Genomic DNA, 16,196 nt, shown 5'->3' with positions numbered 1-16,196 from the left:
ATAAGAAAAGGTTGATTCATCTGAAAGTTTAAATTCTAAATTAACACTGGATTTTGTATCCCTATTATGCACATGAACTACCTTGATGTCAAAACTACATCAGAAATACAGGTCAAAAATTGATTTGATGTCAAAACCTCAACGTCCATTTGACATCCACATATTGATGCCTTTTGACCACCAATATAATGACATATAAGAAAGGTTTGATTCATTCAAAATTTTCATGTAAACTAGCTTGATGCCAAAACGACAACAAAAAAACAGGTCAAAAACACATCAGAAATGTAAATCGATTTGATGTCAAAACCTTGACGTCTGTTCAACATCCACACATTGATGCCCTTTTGACCATTAAAATAATGACATATAAGAAAATTTTGATTCATCTTAAAAAAAAATTTCATTTCCGAATTTTCCAAAGTTTTTGACCCTGTTATGCATGTGAACTATCTTGATGTCAAAACTACATCAAAAAACACATCAAAAATGCAAATCGATTTGATGTCAAAACCTTGATGTTCATTTGACATCCACACATGCCCATTTGACAACCAAAATAACAATATATAAGAAAACTTTGATGGATCTAAAAGTTTCACAAGTTTGTGTCCCTATTATGCACGTAAACTACCCTGATATCAAAACGATATCAAAAAACACATCAAAAATACAAACTGATTTAATGTCAAAACCTTGACGTCTATTCGACATCCACACATTGATGCCCTTTTGACCATCAAAATAACGACAAATAAGAAAATGTTGATTTATCTGAAAGCGTTAATTCCAGATATTATATTCCTATTACGCATGTAAACTACTTTGATATCAATACGACATTGAAAAACACATTAGAAATGCAATGTCAAAGCCACAACGTCCATTCGACATCCACACATTGATGTCTTTTGACCCCCAAAATAACGACATATATGAAAACTTTGATCCATCTGAATGTTTTGTTTCTCATTTTTCAGTTTGTATCCCTATAATGCATCTGAACTACCTTGATGTCAAAACGACATAAAAATGTAAAAAAACCCTGCAAAATGCAAATCAATTTGATGTCAAAACCTTGAAGTCTGTTCAACATCCACACATTGATGCCCTTTTGACCATTAAAATAATGACATATAAGAAATTTTTGATTCATCTTAAAAAAAAATTCATTTCCGAATTTTCCAAAGTTTGTGTTCCTGTTACGCATGTGAACTATCTTGATGTCAAAACTACATCAAAAATGCAAATCGATTTGATGTCAAAACCTTGATGTTCATTTGACATCCACACATGCCCATTTGACAACCAAAATAACAATATATAAGAAAACTTTGATGGATCTAAAAGTTTCACAAGTTTGTGTCCCTATTATGCACGTAAACTACCCTGATATCAAAACGATATCAAAAAACACATCAAAAATGCAAATCGATTTAACGTCGAAACCTTGACGTCTATTCGACATCCACACATTGATGCCCTTTTGACCATCAAAATAACGACATATAAGAAATTTTTGATTCATCTGAAAGTTTCATTTCCAAATTTTCCAGACTTTGTTGGCCGATTATGCTTTTGTACTAGCTTGATGTCAAAACGACATAAAAAAACACATCAAAAATGCAAATCAATTTGATGTCAAAACCCTGACCTCTATTTGACATCCACACATTGATGCCCTTTTGACCACCAAAATAATGACAAATAAGAAAAATGTTATTCATCTGAAATTTTCAAACTGTTGTATTCCTATAATGCATGGAATCTTGATGTCAAAATGAGATCAAATTGACTTCTAACACTGGCGTTCAAATACATCAAAAGTCAATTACAGGACTGTCCTGTAATCGATTTTGACTTGCTTTTTGAAGCTAATGTTAGAAGTCAATCTGATTTTGTTTTGACAACAAGGTAGTCAGTTGACTTCAAATCGATTAGCTTTTTAACATGTTTTTGATGTCTTTAAGACGTAAAGGTGCCAGTAAAAAAATACTGTGGATCTCAATAGCTAATGAGTTTCAAAATCAGAATTACTTTGTTCAAAATATCATTATTCAAAATATCTATTGAGTTAAACCAAAGAAATAAAATGGAGGGTGAGCAAATGATGGCAGAATTTCCCTTTAATTTCCAGAGTTATCCTTTTAACAGTGACAATGCTTTAAGTCTATTGGAAAAGGATCTTTTTTCAGTCATTTTACCATAGAGATAAAGTTTTGTGTTAATAAAGTGTAAAGACTTTATTAGTGATGAACTCTATTTCATTATGAGGACTTCTGTTCATCACTGTTTTTTCGATGGTTGTCTGTATGATAAAGATACAATTTTTGTAGCAGCAATGCTAATTCAGTGTATACAAATTACTGTAAAATTCTGGATCTTCTGTCAGCATGTTTACATTTTTCTGCTATAATTTGTTTTGTTGAAACATCATGCAGACAGAATTGAAGGCAAAATTATTAGCCCTCCTTTTTCAAATATTTCTGAAGTGCTGTTTAAGAAATCAAGGCAGTTTCTTCTAAATACTATGCACTACTCATTAGTCAATCGAGTCAAAATATTAGTTCTGCAGTCAGGATGATATGGGAAAAAGATTTGGGATGCACTTTTGAAGATGAGAACTGGGGAAAAATTGCTGGGAATTTAAAATGAATATCTAGAGCAGTGTCCCAACCCTGTTCCTGGAGGCACACCAACAGTACATATTTTAGATGTCTCCCTTTTCTGACCCATTAACTTCAGGTGTTGGAGTCTCTTCTGATGTTATGCAAAGTTGATTCAGGTGTGTTTGATTAGGGAGAGGTTGAAAATGTGTACTGTTGGTGTACCTTCAGGAACAGGGCTGGGAAACACTGTTCTAGAGATATTAGAAAACGTCTTATACAGTTTAAAACTTTACATAGATTTTACTGGACTCCTAATAGACTGTTCAAAGCATGTTTTAAAAACAATCCAGAATGCTGGCGATGCCAAGAAGAAACAGGTGACCTATTTCACGTATTATGGCAATGCTCAGAAGTCCAACATTTTTGGAGAGGTGCATGAATACCTTGTAAAGATATTGCATACCCAGTATGACTTTTTCCCAAGCTTATATATACTTGGATGCGCCTTAAACCACTTGAATAAAACTGAATCCCAGTGGATACAGAGTTGTATCATGCTAGGCAGAGGGTGATTGTTAAAAACTGGAAATCTTCCAGTAGACCTCTGATTTTCGAGTGGATCTCGATGAAGTTGCAGCTTATGAAAAACTCTCCTATAGTTTACATGGAAGAATAGAAATTTATTTTGATAAATGGGGAATATTTCTACATTTCTGCGACCCACAATGTTAGCAAACATGTAACGAGACAAAATAAAAATTAAGGTTATGATATTAGCAACCCCCACCCACCCTTTTTTCTTTTTTTAAATTTCTTTTTTTTCTTGTGTGTGTGCTGGTTTGGTTTACTTTTGCAATTTATGTGATGTTATTTATTTCTTGAGCTTATTTATGTTGTATTGTTCTGCTTTTTATGTTAATGCTCTGCACTGAAAAAAGTGTTGCACGCAAAACTGTTGCAAACTATTTATTTGTGTTGAATTTAAACAAACAAATTAAATTGTGTAATGTTCAACTTAATTTGTTTGTTTAAATTCAGCCCAAATAAATTGTTTACAACCACTTAACGTAAAAAAATTTAGTAAATCCAAGGAATCATCTTTGAATAATTTTTTTTAGTGTGTGTTTGATATTCATCTGCATTATTTGAAATAAGAAAAATCTATTAAAAGTTCAAATCATAAAAAAAAAGAAAGAAATCAAGGCAGTTTTCACAGTATTTCCTATAATATATATACATCTTCATCCATGAGAGAGTCATATTTCATTTATTTAAGATGAATAACATCTTTAAAGTCATTATTATTATGATCCCCTTTAAGAAATTGCCCCCCGGTTGGCCTCAGAACAAACCAATGTTGTCCAATGACTTGCCTAATTAACCTATTTAATTTAAGTGGCTGAATACTAGTATCTTAAATAACTAAAACAATATTAGGTCAGCATGTCAAAGACAAAAGAATATAGTTATTATATTTATAGTTATTAAAAATGAGCATGTTTTAAAATGCGTAAAAAACCAACGTTAAACTTGACAAATAATTAAAATTTCACAGGAGGGCTACTAAAATTGACGTCGACTCCACATTATCATTGAGCCCTTCAGCAATTTACCTAATGCACGCGGACACGTCTTCCAATAACGACTGTCCAAAAATAACCAGGCAGAAATGAGTGAGCGTTATGCACTTATCTTTATTGCACCCTTCTCATTTTGGAGCAGTGCGCACTTTTAAGAGGGGATGCCAATCAGGCTACATGATGGAAAATAATGACACAGGGTCTGTCTTTTGTGACACATGACACAAAGATCAATAGATTGTTTATTGATCCCAGAGGGCATGTTCAGTGTGTGGCCTGTGTGTGTGTGTGTTTTTTCTCTTTCTCAATAGTGATGGCACTCCAGAGAAGGTTAATGCCATCTGAGAGTGTTTACACCTGCGCAGCTTTACCTCCTGAGGGATGTTTTTGTGTTTTACCCCTACAGAACATGTGCACTAAGTGTGGCGTTCAAAGCGTCTGTCGTTCTGGACCAATATGGTTGTGCAAAATCTGCTGTGAACACAAAGAGGTGAGACTCGCATCTGATGCCACGCTGACACTGAAACAATGTTTGTGCTACTGTTGAATTACTGTATGTACAGCTGAGGGCAAAATTATTCACCCTCCTGTGAAATATTTCTTCTTTTTCAAATCTTTCTCTAGAGCGAGGCAAATTTCACAGTATTTCCAATAATATTTTTTCTTCTGGAGAAAATCTTATTTCTTTTATTTTGGGTAGAATAAAAGCAGTTTTAAAACCTTTTTAAGACCAATATTATTAGCCTTCTTAAGCATTTTTCTTTTCAATTGTCCACAGAACAAACCATCATTACAAATTGACTTGCCTAATTACCATAACTTGCCTAACTAACCCAGTTAAGCTGTTTTAAAGGGATAGTTCCTTATAGGTCATTCATTCATAAATTTTCCTTTAGCTTAGTCCTTTTATTAATCATTGATCGCCACAGCGGAATGAACCACCAACTTATCCAGCACATGTTCTACGCAGTGCATGCCCTTCCAGCTGCAACCCATCACTCGGAAACACCCATACACTCTCATTCACACAGATACACTACGGACAATTTAGCTTATTCAATTCACCTATAGCGCATGTCTTTGGACTTGTGGGGCAAACCGGAGCACCCGGAGGAAACCCATGCAAACACTGAGAGAACATGCAAACACTAAACAAAAAAACCCAGCCGGGACTCAAACCAGTGACCTTCTTGCTTTGAAGCGACAGCGCTATACAAATCGATTTTGTGGAACCCACAGAGCAACTTTGAGTAAATCATGACAGAATTTTTAATTTTGGGTGAACTATCGCTTTAAGAAACGTAAATGTGACCCCAAGATACACATACATAATACAGCTAAAGCTGTACACTCAATGGCCACTTTATTAGGTACACCTTACTAGTACATGGTTGGACCCTCTTTTGCCTTCAGAACTGCCTTAATCCTTCATGGCATAGATTCAACAAGATACTGGAAATATTCCTCAGAGATTTTGCTCCATATTGACATGATAGCATCACACAGTTGCAGATTAGTAGGCTGCACATCCATGATGTGAATCTCCCGTTCCACCACATCCCAAAGGTGCTCTATTGGATTGAGTTCTGGTGACTGTGGAGGCCATTTGAGTACAGTGAACTCATTGTCATGTTCAAGAAACCAGTCTGAGATGATTCATGCTTTATGACATGGTGCGTTATCCTGCTGGAAGTAGCCATCAGAAGATGGAGACACTGTGGTCATAAAGGGATGGACATGGTCAGCAACAATACTCTGTGGCATTGACATTATACTTAGTTGGGACTAATAGGCCCAAAGTGTGCCAAGATAATATCCCCCACACAATTACACCACCACCACAAGCATAACCATTGATACAAGACAGGATGGATCCATGCTTTCCTGTTGTTGACGCCACATTCTGATCTTACGTGGCAGCAGAAATGGAGACTCATCAGACCAGGCAACGTTTCTCCAATCTCCTATTGTCCAGTTTTGGTGAGCCTGTATGAATTGTAGCCTCAGTTGAGGCTCCCGGAGTGGCACCCGGTGTGGTCTTCTGCTGCTGTAGCCCATCCGCCTCAAGGTTGGACGTGTTGTGTGTTCAGAGATGCTCTTCTGCAGACCTCAGTTGTAACGAGTGCTTATTTGAGTAACTGTTGCCTTTCTATCAGCTGGAACCAGTCTGGCCATTCTCCTCTGACCTCTGGCATCAACAAGGCATTTGCACCCACAGAACTGCCGCTCACTGGATATTTCCTCTTTGTCGGATCATTCTCTGTAAATCCTAGAGATGGTTGTGCATGAATATCTTGGTAAATCAGCAGTTTCTGAAATACTCAGACCAGCCCGTCTGGCATCAACAACCATGCAGTGTTCAAAGTCACTTAAATCCCCTTTCTTCCTCATTCTGATGCTCTGTTTGAACTGCAGAAGATCGTCTTGATCATGTCTACATGCCTAAATGCATTGAGATGCTGCCATGTGATTGGCTGATTAGAACTTTGTGTTGATGAGCAGTTGGAGAGGTGTACCTAATAAAGTGGCCGGTGATGTTTTTTTTACAGTGCAGTGAATCCCATTTAAGAAAATTACCATTTAAATAAGCATCAGTCGGAAGCTGGAATGGCAGAAATACATTAAAAAAAAAAAAAGGAATTCAGACTTGCCCTGTTATTATGAAATAAAATGTCAGCAACTGAGGGGATTAAATGTAAATGGGATTCAGGCTTCATGATCTTGTTGCATTAAAGAGAGTCACATCTCCTGCTGCTACTGACCCCGTCTGACAACTAGACTAACCGTGACTTCCATCCTCAAAGAGATGAATCACCTTATCACAGTCGACGTGTATTTGAAAATCAGAGCTTCTATCTATTTATATCCCAAATGTTATTTATAGGATGTTTCTTTAGGAATTGGGCATGTTGGAGAAACTGATTAACTCTATGAAAATGATGAAAACTGATCATATTAATCGCAGGAATGTGTAGAGTTACACTTTTTTTGAAAACACATGCATTTCTGAATATAGATCTTCGCAAGTAAAAGATGTTTAGACATAAAGCAATTACAGAAATTCAGCAAACAGTTTAAAGTAGCATCAACAGGATGAAGTCAATATGAACAATACTACAGCATTTATTAATCATAGTTTAACATTTACTAATGCATTATTAAAATACAAATTAATGCTTGTTTACATGAGTCAATGCACTGAATTTGTGACTCTGTGTGCCGTTCACACCTGCTCTTCTCGAGTAAATCTACCAGAGGCCGCTGTCCACCGACTGACGAACCGACCGATCTACCCACCCACCCACTCTATATATATATATATATATATATATATATATATATATATATATATATATATATATATATATATATATATATATATATATATTATAGGTGGGCATAGATATAGATCAAACTTTTTAAATCTAGATTATTCTCACTGTAATCTTGGAATTAATCTAGATTAAAATGGCTTTCTCAAGCCAGGTGGCGCATTAGACCAGGGGCTTATCTCCTGTTTCCAAAATGCATCACAAACTGCTTGAGAAACTGTTCTACTATGATAACTGGTGATGAAAATTAATTATGTTCAATAAGATGTACTTGTGTTTACTAACTGTTTATTCCGTTAAACATGAATTTTGAACTGTAGGCCTACATAAGCTCCAAACAGAGAATTTTTTATGACCTTAATCCGACTAAAGTCATAACTGAACTAAACAGAAATGGAATTAAGACATGGAGTATGAATATATTAGTGGCTTTATTGAAGTAAACACCGCAATAAAACTATTATCGTCATGTAGGACTTTTCACCATATTTTCCATCAAGATCCACACACACGGCGGCCAGTAAAGGACCGCACACGCACACACACACATCACGAAATGTGGAAGTTTTTTTCTTTCCATTTGGCGTGCATTATTAAATTCCATAACACTCTCACCAGTCCTTTCTCCTTATTTGTGTGTAATACCCCAGTTTGTCACGGGGGCATGAATGAAATGTTCATGAGTGAATGTGAAACTGCCGAACTGCAGTTAAATTCACCCAAAATTACAGGAAACTCTTACATGAAAGCACTTCACGTAAACACCTTAATTATATTATTGTCTATTAAGGCAAATAACTAGACTACAGATGTCTATGTAAGCATAGTCAGTCGTGTCTTTGAAGTAAGTGAAAGATCCAGAAGGGCATCCTGCTGATTTAAGCTGGACACATAAACTCTACAGGTGCCTGATAGTTAGATGTGGAGCTAACATTAAACAGATTTACTCTAGTGAACTGCATCCATGTTAGCATGTCACGTTTGACGTGGTAATTTTACAGTAGGAATACACACAGGTTTGAAGACTTGCTCTTGCCACTCACAATGCAATTCGGTCAGGTATACGTGTGCGTAAATACATCCTTGCGTAGAATAGACCCAGTTCCCAGTCCAACATTCAGAATAGATTAACGGCGGTATTTTTTTTTATCGCGCGATTAGTCTCACGTTAACGCAGCACGTTAGCGCTGATAACGGTTCACCACTAATATATATATATATATATATAGTTGTGTGAAAAAGTGTTTGGTTTGCCCCTTACTGATTTCTTTTTTTTGTTTGCAGCTTTGTCACACTTTTATGTTTCTGATCATCAAACTAATTTAAATATTAATCAAAGATAATTAAGGGAAAACAAAATACAATAAAAAAAACAGTAAGGGGGCATGCATGTGTAAATGTGTGTGTAATACTTATGTTTAACTAAATATTTAATTCTTCAGAGTTTCCTGGCTAACATTATTATTATTATTATCACGGTTATCATTATTCAATTGGGTTTACAAAGTCTGTTTGCTTTTTTGTAAATTTAGAGCATATCAAATTACTAGGAGCTTGAAAAGTAGAACAGTAGCAAATCTAAAGAGAAAAAGGCTACTTTTTAAATGAAATGTACATTTCCCCCTTTGGCTGTATTCTGTTTTATGCCAAAATTAGTTTAGCAGTCTCCTACAATTCAGTCAAAGCACGAGCAGGAGTTCAAGAGTTAGCACAAATACGGCTGTTATAAGAATAAATCAGCATGCTAAAAGCCATATTGACTTTTTCTTTTTTCCCAAAGATGCTGAAGCGGTCCGGTGCCTGGTTTTTCAAAGGTTCACCACAACAGGTTTTACCTGCTCCTTTGGCTATCTCTAATCAGAGAGAACTCAGTACGTCCAGAACTTCCACCAATCCATCAGCCAATCAACAGTCTCCAATACCTTCACAGCCAAAAAATGCAGGTAGTCTGTCCAGTAGGCATAGGCCAGTATAATATTCTGACAGTATGATAACCTTGGATAAAAATTTCAGTTACTTGGGATCACGATAAACAGTCTTTTTAAATTTCTGGGTAAAAAACAGCAACTTCTTTTGTCCCCATTGAACACAATATGTACAGTGGGGGAAATAAGTGTTCAAAACGTCACCATTTTTCCCAGAAAACATATTTCTAAAGGTGGAGTTGACTTGAAGTTTTTACCGGATGTTGATAACAACCAAAAAAATTCATGAAAGAAACGAAAACAAATCTAATTAGCTTACAAATGAAGTTATGTGTAATAAAAAGAAATGATGCATGGAAAAAGTATTGAACACATGAAGAAAGGGTGGTGTAGAAAGGCAGTGAAAGCCCAGACAGCAGCTGAAATCTCTCAGTAGTTCCTCAGCAACCCTCTGCTCTTCCTCATTGTAAATAAATATTAGCTGCTTCAGTCCAACATCTACATTAGCAGAAGGATTAAGATGTAACCCGGGTAGAAATTTCAGCAAGACAATGATCCAAATCACAGCCAAGGAAACTCTCAAATGCTTACAGAGATGGAAAATCAAGCTGTAGAATGGCCCAGCCAATCACCTGACTTGAATCCAATAGAGAATACAAAATAAAGCTCAGATTTGATAGACGAGACACAGAACCATCAAGATTTTGAAGTCTGTGAAAAACTCACACCTGAGCAATGCATGTGACTTCATTCTCCATATGAGAGGCGTCTTTAAGTTTTAAATAAATATAATTAAGAAATATATTTAAAATGTTTTAGAGCAGTACACATGTCGGGCTGAAAAATTCAAATAAATCATTGACTCCTGCTATATTTCTTAAGCCCTGGTCAGATCACGCAGTTTCTGCCCAATTTCCTTGACAAAGGGTGTTGTGGGGAGCCGTAAACAACAAATGGGCATCGTGACACAAGATTCAATCGTTTTTCCTTGTGTAATGTCACGACACCATCGCAGAACGTCTAGCATGTTTAATTTTTTACCGTATTTTTATGACGAGTTCCGTCATGTGGGTGACACTGGACAATAGGAGCACATCATTTCACAGTTATATCCGCCGGTGCTGCTGTAATCCGTAGGTTGGTTAATCAAAAAATAGGCTGCATATTTGCTTATGGGTGGGTCTCAGGTGGATAGGATCAATCATTGGTTATGCAAACTTTAAGTGTTTTAAGCAGCTTTATTTGACAGACTGGCACAAATATGCAGATATCTCCATTCTCACAATGAGTTTCTGAGTTCTCTCAGCCTTCCAACCAAATTCGTTCGTCCGAGGTAATATGGAAACACGTTCAGTGATGTAAAAGCCTGTCTTGCTAATTCAAATTACTTGAATAAACTAATTGAATTGAAATTGATCGGCGCAATAGATGATTTTGTCATTAAAAATGAAAACAGTTTAATATAGGCTTCTCTGAAACTGAATGTTTTACTTTCATTTTATTTAGGCGAGACTTTATTTTATTTAACAAAGTTTGTGCTTTGGCGCTGAAGCACAGCGGACTGGTTTTGAAAAACTTCACCTCAGATGTTATTTGTTATTGTTATCTAGTAGATAACTGGCCAACAAAAAAATACATTTAAATTAAGATACAAATTATTCCAATCGAAATTCGTTTTAAAAAGATAATTTTTTTCAAGAAAAAAATACTTTTTTTTGTGCCCGTCCACTAGGTTACTCAACTGTGTGGGTGGGTGATTTTTTTGCTCCGTGGAAAATAAGGATTTAATAAATGCTTCACTGTAATTGTTGTATCACAAACCTCTGTCATATATTTGCTAGTTTTAGTAATATGTCATTATTTTGTCTTGAGCGTCTGATTTTTCCTCAGTGCTGATGTGCTTTCATTTTCTCCAAATCACTCGTGGCAAGTTTAGGCCAGGGAGTGTTTAATAATTCAATTCAATTCAATTCAATTCACCTTTATTTGTATAGCGCTTATACAATGTAGATTGTGTAAAAGCAGCTTCACATAAAAGGTCACAGTAAATAGGAACAGTGTAGTTCAGTTTGTAGTGTTTAAGTTCAGTTCAGTTGAGCTCAGTTCAGTGTGGTTTAATAATCACTACTGAGAGTCCAAATATTGAAGGGCAAATCCAACGATGCGCAGCTCTACAGATCCCGAACCATGCAAGCCAGTGGCGACAGCGGAGAGGGAAAAAAAACTTCACTAAAGGCGGAAGTGAAGAAAAAAAACCTTGAGAGAAACCAGGCTCAGTTGGGCACGACCATTTTAATTTCTCCACTGGCCAAACATCTTGTGCAGAGCTGCAGTCTCAGTGGCGGAGGCTGGAAGCTGGCCTCAGCGAAGACTCGTCTGTCTCTGGAGCGTCACAGGAATCAGTCTCATGTTCTCCACTCTTCCATGACCATCACAGTAGCTGCTCAGGATTCGGCCTGGTCCAGGATTTGGAAACCTTGGGATCATCTCGTCGTTGGTCTTGGATCGAATCAGTGACTCTGCATAGTCTGAGGGCCTCGGGAAGAGTATCCCCAGGTGGAAATGGAGAATAAAGAAAATAATTAGCGTAGCTGATGTTCACAGTGTATATCAACAAGATGCAGAACCTGTGTGGAAGCCCCCTAAGTGGTGCACTAAGTGTATGCTTTACTGAACAGATAGGTCTTTAATCTAGTTTTTTAATAAGCAACCCATGGCTGGAAAATATACATTTAGATTTAAAAGAAAATAACTTCATATTAAAAAGGATCCTATCAATGTCATAACGAATGCTCTTAAATAATGTAGCCTAGTTCTCAGCCAGCATGTGTGTTTATTGAGACTGACGTAAGATATAAAACATTGAAATTAATAAGATGAGAAATATTGTTATAGCAACACTTGTGACTGCTTTGGGAAGTCATGTGATGACTGATCGTGAAGGAACGTGTGTAGTCTGGCACATTTGTTACCCACTATAAGTCAAGATTTTATCAAGACAAAATCGCATAATCTGACATAGTGACTTTCCTAACCGACAATAAAAATCGTGTGATCTGAGCGGGGCTTTAGTTTCACAAACACAGTTGATTTCTTTACAACTTGAAAAGGCAACTTTGGATATTTTGTTTTCTTTAGATATAAAGTAAAGCCACTATTTAGGTCTATAGCATGCTTGATTGTTGGTATATAAGTGATTTGTAATTCAGATGTTTGCTGAATCATAGGTTGACCAGTAGCTTTTGATGTGGATGATCTTTTGCTGCTGGAGATACTGTTGCGCTTAAAAAACTAAATAAAATAGTCGTGAAGAACCCCCCCCCAAAAAAACTTATATCGTGAGAATGGTAAAACAGCTACATTTTTAAAAAGTTTTCCAAACCACGGTAAACTTTGAAACCCGTTATCATCCCATGCCTACTCTCAAGTTCAGGATTGATTTACAAATTACGTATTAAAAATTCTGAGTACTGTGCAGTTTTCATGCATTTTGCCTTAGGCCTGGGTAATTTATTGTAATGTTTTCATAATTCACGGTTCAAAGGATCTGATAGTTTTTCTTTCCATCCTGGAATAATTGCTATGCATTTCAGAAAGCGTTCAGGTCACCGGCAGAGAGCAGCAGATATCTAGTAAGTGCCCTGCATTTCAATAACATTTAATATCAGCAAGAGGAAATGAGGCTTAAGATGAATCACGCAGTATCATTTACTCGCTTTCTCCCGTGCTCAGCAGAAACGATGTCCGCTAAACGGGAAGAGCGTTCTGTCATATCCCAAAGAGCCCTAGAAGAAGACGGAGGGAGACACAGGAGCACGGTTCAGTCCGACGCCGCAATGGAAGGACAAACTTTCTCACCTGTGGTCAAGCGAGAAGTGCCGGTGCAGAGTTCCAAACCTCCAGCGTCCACCTTTTCCACAACTCCAATACAAAAAGGTGAGAAAATTTAGCATGTAGCGGTTATAATTCAGCATGGACAATTGCATGTCATTACACACACAGAGAGACTTGTTCCTATATCCAAGTGGGGACTCTCTTATACAGTTTAAGTCAGAATTAATAGTCCCCCTGTTTATTTTTTTCCCCAATTTCGGTTTAAAATTTGGTTGGTTTTTCAACACATTTCTAAACATAATAGTTTTAATAACTCATCTCTAATAACTGATTTATTTTATCTTTGCCATGATGACAGTAAATAATATTTGACTAGATATTTTTCAAGACATTTCTATACAGCTTAAAGTGACATTTAAAGGCTTAACTAGGTTAATTCAACACAATCTCATGGCAATTCGTAACTTTTTGATTTAGTGGCTAATTCGTACGAATTCGTACGATCTAATTCGTACAATATAGTACGATTTGCTCATCCTCCAATGACGGTTGGGTTTAGGGGTGGGGTTAGGTGCCACGCCTCCTTTTTAAAATCGTACAATTTCGTACGACTGAACTCGTACGAATTCGTATGAATTACCCACTAAACTGTCAAAATGTAAAATACTTATGTTTTCTCGTGAGATCAGGCTGGTTAATTAGGTTAACTAGGCAGCATATGGCAAGTTATTGTATAACGATGGTTTGTTTTGTGGACTTTCGAAAAAAATAGCTTAAAGGGGCTAATAATTTTGACCTTAAAATATTTTTTAAAAAATTTAAAACTGCTTTTATTCTAGCTGAAATAAAACAAATAAGACTTTCTCTAGAAGAAAAAATATTATAGGAAATACTGTGAAAATTTCCTTGCTCTGTTAAACATCATTTGGAAAATATTTAAGAAAGAAAACAAAATTCAAAGGGGGGGCTAATAATTCTGACTTCAGCTGTATGTAATATAATACAAACCTTAAATACTGTCCTCCTACCCCTAAACCCAACCAGTGGGGACCTCAATTTTGGTTCCCATAATGACACTCATGAGTCTGTGTGCATCCCCACTGGCATATAATAACAAGTACACACACACACACATGCATAAAAATGCACACAAAAAAACGTATTCAGAACCTCTTAAATTTGTCACTCGTTGTTATATTCCAGCCATTTGCTAAAGTCATTTAAGTTATTTTTTCCCTTATTAATGTACACACAGCACCCCATATTGACAGAAAAACACAGAATTGTTGAAAACCAGGCACTGCTCATCCCCTGTCTAATGCAGGCCCAACAGTGAAGCATGGTGATGGCAGCATCATGCTGTGGGGGTGTTTTTTACCCAAATCACACAGCTAAAATAATAGAGTGACTTCACAACTCCAGGACTGTTCTTAAATGGCCCAGCCAGAGCCTTGACTTAAACCCAATTGAGCATCTCTGGAGAGACCGAAAAAATGGCTGTCCACCAATGTTTACCATCCAACCTGACAGAACTGGAGAGGATCTGCAAGGAGGAATGGCAGAGGATCCCCAAATCCAGCTGCGATACATGGCTGTATTAGATCAAAAGGGTGCTTCTACTAAATACTCAGCAAAGGGTCTGAATAACGTAGACTAACCATGTTCCGTACAGATTACCGTCATGGAGTTGTTGTGAAGTCACTCCTTCATTATTTTAGCTGTGTGCTTAGGGTCATTGTCTTGCTGGAAGGTAAATCATTGGCCCACACAGAGGTCCTAAAAACTCTGGAGAAGGCTTTCGTTCAGGATATCCCTGTACTTGGCCGCATTCATCCTTCCCTCGATTGCGACCAGTCATCCTGTCCCTGCAGCTGAATACACCCCCACAGCTGGATGCTGCCAACACCATGCTTCACTTATGGGACTGCATTGGACAGGTGATGAGCAGTGCCTGGTTTTCTCCACAAATGTCAACATTTCTGTTTTTCAGTATAATATGGTATTCTATGTGTACATTAATGTGGAATATATATATATATATATCATTTTTTGCAGTAGGTTTCAGGATGAATTGTCCAAATTTTCCACGTACTTAATTAATATAGTTTATTTGACCAAATCCTCACAGTCTGAGTCTTTAATATAGCAGGTTTATTTCCTTGTAATTAATTTCACATTTCTTACTGTGTTATGAGTGAAAAATAAAAGATTTAAGAATTCCAATAATTAATGAATTACTTCCCTCATTTTACAAATAAATGACTAAATCCTATGAACAAATTAACGAGCTGTAGGAATTAATTACGTAGCAATATTACTGCCCAACACTGGTAAATAGATCCCACAGCCGGCCATTATAAATGCCACTGATTATTATCACTTAGCAGTGTCAGAGAGATATGGGGTGGGCTTATTTGACTCAGAAAACCAATCAGCCCCTCTGAATCATCATGAAGCTCCCAAGACATACCCTAGCAACCATTTAGATCACCGTAGCAATGCAAAAACATAGACTGCTATTATAAAAGGCCCAGATTGATATCTTTAAAGCACAATGGCATAGAGACATGGGGGTGAGCTCTGGCAACCAATCTCTGTACCTCTATGACCATCCCCTGGCAACCATTTTGAGCTCCTTAGAAACAGGCTCCATAGACTTCCATTGAGGCTTGAGCTCTCAGTTGACTCAGGTTACCAAACTGCCAATCACAGATCACCTTCACTACTTCCCGTAGCAACAATTTAATACATTAATAACTCAATGAGGAATTTCTCATTCAGGCATACCAGCTGCATGTTTGATTACATGACGCTTACTAGATTTACATTATGCTAAGATAATTAGCGTGACTGAAACATGACTAGCTTAATGCTAATCATATGAACATTACATCACATTTTTAGTAAGACGTTAAA

The 16,196-nt window shown here is 36.7% G+C and overlaps 1 protein-coding gene across 2 annotated transcripts in view; it reads left to right on the top strand.

Moving 5' to 3' along the window:
- Positions 1-16,196, top strand: part of rph3aa (rabphilin 3A homolog (mouse), a) — a 58,328-nt gene that overhangs the window by 25,282 nt on the left and 16,850 nt on the right. The window contains exons 4-7 of one of the 2 annotated variants that reach the window (XM_056467318.1): positions 4,596-4,679; positions 9,302-9,464; positions 13,040-13,078; positions 13,182-13,382. In XM_056467318.1, the coding sequence (XP_056323293.1) occupies positions 4,596-4,679; positions 9,302-9,464; positions 13,040-13,078; positions 13,182-13,382 (487 nt within the window). Of the gene's footprint in view, positions 1-4,595; positions 4,680-9,301; positions 9,465-13,039; positions 13,079-13,178; positions 13,383-16,196 lie in introns of both variants that reach the window. The other variant, XM_056467317.1, reaches the window with a different exon arrangement.

Source organism: Danio aesculapii, chromosome 10, assembly GCF_903798145.1.
Source record: "Danio aesculapii chromosome 10, fDanAes4.1, whole genome shotgun sequence".
In the NCBI taxonomy this organism is placed as follows: domain Eukaryota; kingdom Metazoa; phylum Chordata; class Actinopteri; order Cypriniformes; family Danionidae; genus Danio; species Danio aesculapii.
Note: the sequence above shows the minus strand (reverse complement) of the source record. Positions and strands in the feature narration are given on the sequence as shown.